This window comes from Epinephelus moara, chromosome 16, assembly GCF_006386435.1.
Source record: "Epinephelus moara isolate mb chromosome 16, YSFRI_EMoa_1.0, whole genome shotgun sequence".
Classification (NCBI taxonomy): Eukaryota; Metazoa; Chordata; class Actinopteri; order Perciformes; family Serranidae; genus Epinephelus; species Epinephelus moara.
In genome coordinates, this window is record NC_065521.1 from 19,419,605 (window position 1) to 19,427,138 (window position 7,534).

At 40.3% G+C, this 7,534-nt stretch overlaps 1 protein-coding gene across 2 annotated transcripts; it reads right to left on the reverse strand.

Annotated features, from left to right (window-relative positions):
* eif2s2 (eukaryotic translation initiation factor 2, subunit 2 beta) lies at window positions 1–6,998 on the reverse strand. Of its 2 annotated transcripts, none has more exons than XM_050064999.1 (9): window positions 6,852–6,998; window positions 5,070–5,253; window positions 4,847–4,947; window positions 4,554–4,683; window positions 4,368–4,468; window positions 3,275–3,423; window positions 3,106–3,162; window positions 2,865–2,950; window positions 1–1,484 (listed from the first exon to the last, which is right to left on the reverse strand). In XM_050064999.1, the coding sequence occupies exons 1-9, from the start codon at window positions 6,864–6,866 to the stop codon at window positions 1,309–1,311; spliced, it is 999 nt and encodes a 332-aa protein (XP_049920956.1). In that variant the 5' UTR covers window positions 6,867–6,998; the 3' UTR covers window positions 1–1,308. The 2 variants fall into 2 exon arrangements, with proteins under 2 accessions (XP_049920956.1, XP_049920955.1); XM_050064998.1 differs by having other exon boundaries at window positions 4,847–4,965.
* Window positions 6,999–7,534: the final 536 nt, after the last annotated feature.

The following is a 7,534-nucleotide window of genomic DNA, read 5'->3' on the forward strand; positions in this document are numbered from 1 at the left end:
TGGAGAGAGAGAGTAGAATATTTTATTTTTGTAAAAACCAGGTTTTTAAAATGATTCAAGCCAGACCTTCCTATCCACATTCTTCTCAAACATGAGCAGAGCCAATAATATGTAGAACATGTAGCATCCATGATCATTGGACTGAATGGGGTCATAGTCTAGCTACCTTGTGTTGTAAATGTCTACAACCACAGCTGAAAATAAAGACCTGTTAGAGGAGACTGATCTGAGGAGCCAGCTCAGAGGCTGTTTTTAAGGGGAAGCATTTAGGGTGTTTGTGTTAGGGGACTGTCATGAGCTCTTCTTGACAAAATGACTTTTATTCATTTTCAGATCAAATCTCCGTTGTTTGATAAAATGTGTTGGTCTCTGCTTCAAAGGTCAAAGGAAGAAATAACGAAATACACAACTGCTCATCAATGCCACAAAAGCACTCATAAACACACTGTATAATTTATATCTGTCTCACACACAACCTCTCTATTAAAGTCTTCAGTGAGAAGGTGCTCTTCACTTTATCAACCCCTAGTTGTTTGACTTTAAGGTCAACTCCTGATATAAGGTGGTTGAAAACAGGTCTGTACCTGAGCCCTTCACAGACTAGTTAGAGTGACAAATCTTCCTCTGAGGACTCCCGCCTGGTGATGTTGATTTCTATCTTTGAAAAGCTAGAGCAGAAAATTCTGGACTGGCAGTTTTTGGGATGTAGGGCCAGACCAGAAACACAACCTTGGGTTTAAGCGATGTGGAAATTAGGAATAAGCAGGTGACCACAGGAGCCACACGGCTACAGTTACCAGAGAATTTACGCTCTGTCATCGCAGATCAACATAGCTTAATATAATTTGGCTGGTTGCATGGAGAGGTGTATTCCTTACCCAAAGATATATTCATGTCTGGTGTATGTAGAGAGGGAGAGAAAAGAATGAGAAAGCCATGTTAAATCAGGGTTTTCTTGCAGGAATCAAGAATCACAGCAAATGAAAAAAAAAAACCTAGGAGGTGGAGGGTTCATCAGCCAGACAACAAATCAAATGCATCCAACATTGTGTGTGTGTGTGTGTGTGTGTGTGTGTGTGGTACACATCATCTGCGCGCGGTGCCTGAACCCCATCTGTCAGCTTTAGTTACTCTCTCACTCCCTGCCCGGTCAGGCCACGACACAACTAAACAACAGCCAAACCCTCCCGCAGTTCGATTCAGAGAGTCCTTTTAGCAAATCAAGGGGGCATCCGACCCCAGCTTCGGCCCTTCTCAGGGGGAAAGGGGGAGGCCGAGAGAGGAGGGGGAGCCCAGTTTCGGTGGTCTTTAGTTGGCTTTGGCGCGAAGCTGCGCCCTCTTGCCCGTCACAGCCTGGAAACCGGTCTTGATGCTGGCAACGGAGCAGCGGGAGTGGCACGTTTCACACTGCAGGAAATAGAGGCGAGTGTCCTTCTGCAGGATGGTCTCTGGGGAGCGGCAGGTGTGACATGTCACGTATTCCTCTGCGGGGGTGAGAAGATGGTTATTAGCACTGTTCTTGGTAAGGAAGTACAGGCAAGGTGTGCAAATCATAAATTAAATAATGTAGGCAGAGTTGATTAAGAGACCACTGTCAGAGTCCTGGTGGACAAGTAACATTAAAGAATAAATGAATGACAATAACTAGACTTTGATCAACTGTTTATATCTATTTCCTTCTTGTGACTTCCACCTCAACTTTGCGGGAGCTGCCACTTAATATTTGCATAATTTTATTATTCAAGACTTGTTGCCAAGATTCCTCCAAATAAAAAAGATATAATAATACCCGATACCTGTAGTCAGGGTTCCCACACATTATTACGATTCATTTTCAAAGCACTTCCATAACTTTCCCATAATGTTATACCCCTTTACACAACTTTATTTAAGTACTTAACAATGGGTAGGCTTATATAGCAAGACAGCCATACGCTACTAAACACACACACCTCAGGTATTTGCGAATAAGTAAACGAGTAGCGCTTGCTAACTTGACCTGCTTGTTAGACATTTCCACAGCAAGCTGTATCTAGAAATTTACAGATGTCTGGATCCTGGTGATTCAATCACATGTGTATTTGAGTGAATCACAACTAATCATCAGAAGACTAAATGTTGTCTGTAAATAACCAAAATGTTAATAGCCAACTGGTTCATCTAGGCTGGGCTAAGATTTAGTTTGAGACGAGCAGCCTCCCACTCAAGCTAGTGTTAGCTAACCATCAGTAGTAGCTGTCAGCAGCATCATTTAGTGATTCACCACACTGACAGTGAATATTCACGGATCTTACATGGCACAAATCTAAGTGTGAAAGCTGTGATTATCTAGCTAAACAACAGCTTGTCAGCACTTTCTTGTTTTTCTGCCTATGTAACAGCACGTTTCTTTCTCCTAAAAGGGGATGAAGCCTCTACGATGACATATTGCTGGTCTGGATTATGTGTATCAAGTCACAATGTTTCAACAGTCATGCAGCACTAGATTTTAAATTGGTAATACAAGGAACATATTTCACACATCATCATGTTTCAGGATTTTTATGAACGTATTTTAAGCCAAAACAATGTATATTTAAAAAACCTTTTCCAAAACTGGAACTTTTTTTTAAGTTCAAAACTTTTCCAGGAATTTCATGACCAAACAAACCCTGTGTAGTGGTTGTAAGGGCCCTTTCTTTGTGAATGGGATAAATCATAAATCATTCTTGTATTATACTCATAGACTAAAGCTGAATACAGACAATGAGTGAGTATGATGAAAAAAAGACTAAAAAAAACGATAGTGGTTATTCAAAAAGAATCAAATTGGATTTGTATTTACTATAATTAATAAATAATTACTAGGTTTATTTGTTACTTACTGATATATCTTCTCAACACATTTTCTATCTGTTTCTGTTGAAATCTGCCTTTGATCACAAGCTGGTTATTTCCGTCTATGGAACCACTGTGAGGAGAAAACAGGAACACAAAAAATTTAAACTTACATAACAATGCACACAGAAATATCCCCATTCAGTTTAGAAACTAGTGCCTAAAACTGACACAAAATCTAATTATTATATATTCATAAATGTCTTGATTGTAAATACTAAATCTTACCTTGTTCCCAGCTCAGCCAACAGGAAAGCGAGGAGATGTTTAGGCTGACGATGCAACCTGTGATGAAGTACATAAAAGGTCAGTTCTTAGTACTTTTAAAATGGAGTACTAGTGTGAATTGGGACTGACAGTAACAGTGTGAGACGTGTGTACAAAGAGGGAGGCTCACAGTTTGCAGATATCTGTGAAGTTGACGAAGGAGGTTTTCTTGGTTCCCACTCGAACCACCTGAGGAGGCTTCATCACAAACTTCCTCTTCTCACCGGCCACCATGTCAGGGTTCTTCTCTCTCATGATGTTGAAGACTCGGTTCAGGAGCTGAGACGGAGAAGGTGCAAAGAGTAAAGCCAACTGTGGACCAGGATTTGAGTCTTGACCACCATTTTCATTATTTGGTTTCACTCTTGTTTGTACCATCTGAGGAATGTTGCTAAAGTCAAGCCCACTGTGTCCCTAGCTGAGTGGGAGATGATTATTCATGCGCTTATTTCTTTCAGTCTTGACTAATGCAGTTCTGTTTTCACCTGCCTTGGCAAGACTCCACTAAATCACCTACAAGTGGCCCAAAATTCTGCTGCCAAGCTTCTGACCAAGTCATCCAAAAGGTTTCATGTAACTCCACTTTGAGTCTTTACACCAGCATCCCATCAGAGTTATATTTCAGTTTAAGATTCTTGTGATCACATTTAGAATCTTGCATGGTCAGATACCTGCCTACGTTAAAGAGCTACTGTGGCCCTACAGCTGCAGCAGGTCTCTCAGGTCCTTTCATTAGGATGTGTTGGTTGTTCCTCATTCCAGGAGTAAGACAAAAGGAAAGTGTGCTTTTAATGTTGTTGTATAAATCAACATTTTATTCAGTGATTTTTTGTCTTGTGATTCTCAAGCACTTTCTGGATTTATAGGGAGCGTCCTTTTCCTGTATATTATGTTTGTGTGGTCAGATTTGAACACACTCTCCCCGAACACTTCTTGTATTTGATCCAGTTTACAGGAAATAAAGATGTTAAGAACTGAGATACCTTCCTTTTTTCCCCCTTGCTACATTCTTTGATGCAACTCTTTTTTCAACTTGTGCATACACAACAAGATATGACATTTGAGTGGATGAAAAGACTTGCTGTGTCATAACATTATCTAAACTTACATCTTTCCATTTCCCTGAACACAAACAAGCTGTCCTTCCGTGTGTAGAATGAATTACATATGGCCATGTCTTGGCCGTGTGTGTGTTTGTGTGTGTGTGTTAGCAGCTATCTTACCTCATCATAAGTGTAGTCTCTTTCGGTGCCGGCCCAGGCTGGTCCAGTAGAGGAGCTAAATGAAATTCCATCATTGTTCTTCCCCTCATCATCCTCCAACGCTGGAAACACATCACACAAACATTTTAGCACACACGTGTCCTCCTTTAGTTTTCTGCTTTTTAACATGAGTTGACTTATCCTCACCGTCATCCTTCTCCAGTGGCTCTCCCTCGTCAAAGTCCACTTTCTTTGACTTTTTCTTTTTGGTGGGAAGCATCAAGTCCAGGTTGTCCTCCTCCAGCACCTCTACCTGCTCTCCTTCAATTTTCAGCTCCTGATTCAGACAAGTGAAAAAATGTAGCACCGTGTGAATGTAGTTAAGACAAGAGAAAAAAGAGTGAAGGGAAGGCAATGATAGAAGTGGGGCAAACAGTGCTGATGTAAAATGATTGATGGGATGGAAGAAATAACTGGTGGTGGTTTAAGCTGTGACTGACCTTTAATCCCTCCTCAACATCATTATCAAATACTTTCTTGGGTTTCTTCTTCTTTTTCTTCTGGTTGAAGAAGTTCAAGTCGTTCAAATCATCGGACGGCTCTGGAAGGGCAAAACAAACTGCTTTAATAAAACTTACTGCAGTCTGGCGGTTAGATGCATTATGTAACATCCCTCACAAAGATTATGCACCAACGCCGAGGCATCTCTATTTTCATTCTAACCTTTCTTCCTGCCTTCATCTTCATCTAGATCCAGCTCCCTGTCGTCGCCAGTCTCTGGTTCTGCCTCCTTCGCCTCCACCTCTTTAGCCTCTTCTCCTCCCATCCCCTCTCCTCCTTCCTCGTCCAACATGAAGGGCTTCTTCTTTTTCTTCTTCTTCTTGGTCATGTTGGGATCGAAAATCATCTGAAAGAAAATAAACAAAAGAACATGAAGTTTTACAACTGTGACGAATTTGTGATGGTGTTTTTCTCTTTTGAGAAATAATTTGGTTTAATCAATTGCTCGACTAATTCGATGTTTTCCTAGCTTCGACTCTTGTGATATTTGATATTCATGGTGATTCTGAATAAGGTAAGTGCTTACAGATGCTGAATGGATTAATTAATTTATAGACAGGCAATGAATCACAACTTTGATTTTCTTAATATGTCTTCAAATCAGTTGCATCCGTTGGGCCACAACAGATCATTTTCAGTGTGTTTCGGTGTGATCATTATCAGTTACAGAAATATGCTGAGTGAGGCAGACAGACATCTCATCTACTGATACTGTTAGTTTTGTGTATTATCACTCTTTTACCATGGCCACTTGACATTTAAAGGGTAACTGTTGTCATTTAACCCATGACTAGTTTCCCTAGTAAAGATCAACTGATAACATTAAACAAAAGATGAGTGCTGTTACATATTTTGTTCCTTGATATAAAACTGTGATTCAGTGACTGATGACATTAACGGAATAGTCAATGACATTCATTTGCAAAATGACTGATATGTCATGCTTTGCAAATATGACAGACTCTCAAATGGGACTACAGTATTTGACTTTAATGACAGTTAATAAAATATCTGTAGGAGATCAATTGGATAGTTTGTCGGACAAAATAAAACATCTAAATATGCCAACTGGGAATCTGGGACTACTCTCTGTCATATCATGGACTATACAATTGATCAGGACAACAACAAATTACTCAATATTGAAAATAGTCGAGAATACAGCCTCAAAACAGACACCTGCCATTCAGAGACACATTAAGATAGGTGTTATGATATGACGCTTGATATGTAATATTACAGCACTCCTCCTCGTCTTAACAACCAGCGCTATAGTTTTCTCAGTTAACTGATGCAATATTTTGAAATACTAATTTGTCATTGCTCTCAGATGTACCCAGATTTACTAACGTTACTGATGATGATTAAGAAACAACGAAAATCTATTTTCTTTAATTGACGGAGACCAGAAATTACATGAAGCAAGCTTAATTTGATTTAGAGTCTCGTACAGTTATAAAAAAAACATTGTGATATTTAATTTTAATGGTGTTGACCAGCATACTTTGACGGTTGTGATACGCCTAACAGAGCTAACGTTAAAGCACAGTAACGGCAGAACACTGGCCGTTAGCGCTGCAGCTTAGTAACCGGCCAGCTAACGCTAGCTAGCTAACTAGCTAGCTAACTTCAACCCTTCAGTTTCAGTTACCCAGCAGCTGTGACAGGGCGGATTAATAGACCACCGTGATATTTAATAACCTTCACGCTGTGTTACATCGTGATTCAGAGGTGTACTGGATACATTTTTTGTCATTTCAGCTGGTGGGGCCGTTGCTAGCTCGGCTGCAGCCATGTGAGAGCTGGTGCGTTCAGGGAGGGGAGCAGCAGTTCCGAGGCCCAAAGTCATCCTCAGCACCGTTAGACCCGTTAATTCACCTAATTTCACCCAACAAGTGAACACACCGACACAGACCGAACAGCGGATACCCCGTGGGGGCTTACCTCGTCTCCTGACATGTTTGCGGGCTGAAAAGTGACTGAAATCTGGCTACTTTTTGTTCCTCGATCAGTCCCACAAGGCTGCGCCGAAAATTTCTTGCATCAGCGCTGAGTCCGCAGTACGCAGGCGTGAAGTCGCCAAATCGTGACGTCAATGCTTTGCGACGTCGCGTTGCAGTCGGGTGTTCAAGAGCAATATTGCACAACCCAAACTGTTGCTAAATATGTCCGTTTTGGCTTTAAGATGTTTCTTTGCATTTGATCAAAAGGATCAGAATAATCAGGTCCATGCAGACAAAATAACAAAACATTAAATAAAAACTAAACAGATTAAAGTTTAAAAAAGGGCTGGGGTTTTTTGTAAATCATATGCATATATTATGCTAAACAGTTCCATTGCGTTTTTATTTTTTTACTTTAGGGCTTTTAAATAAGAAACTCATTCTGAAACACACTAATGCCCTAATTTGTGTACATAAAACTTTCCAAGTACAACAAGTAAACAGTGTCATTTTAAGAAAAATTTTCACAACGAAAAACTTTCAGGGAAAGCCAATCATGTACATCAAGTCATAAAGCTTCAATACATAGGTTTGCAAAATAAATGATCAGCAGTTTCTGTATCATCACAGAATACAGTTATTGGTTTCGATTTCAAATCGTTGGCAGTGCAAGTCACTGGATCG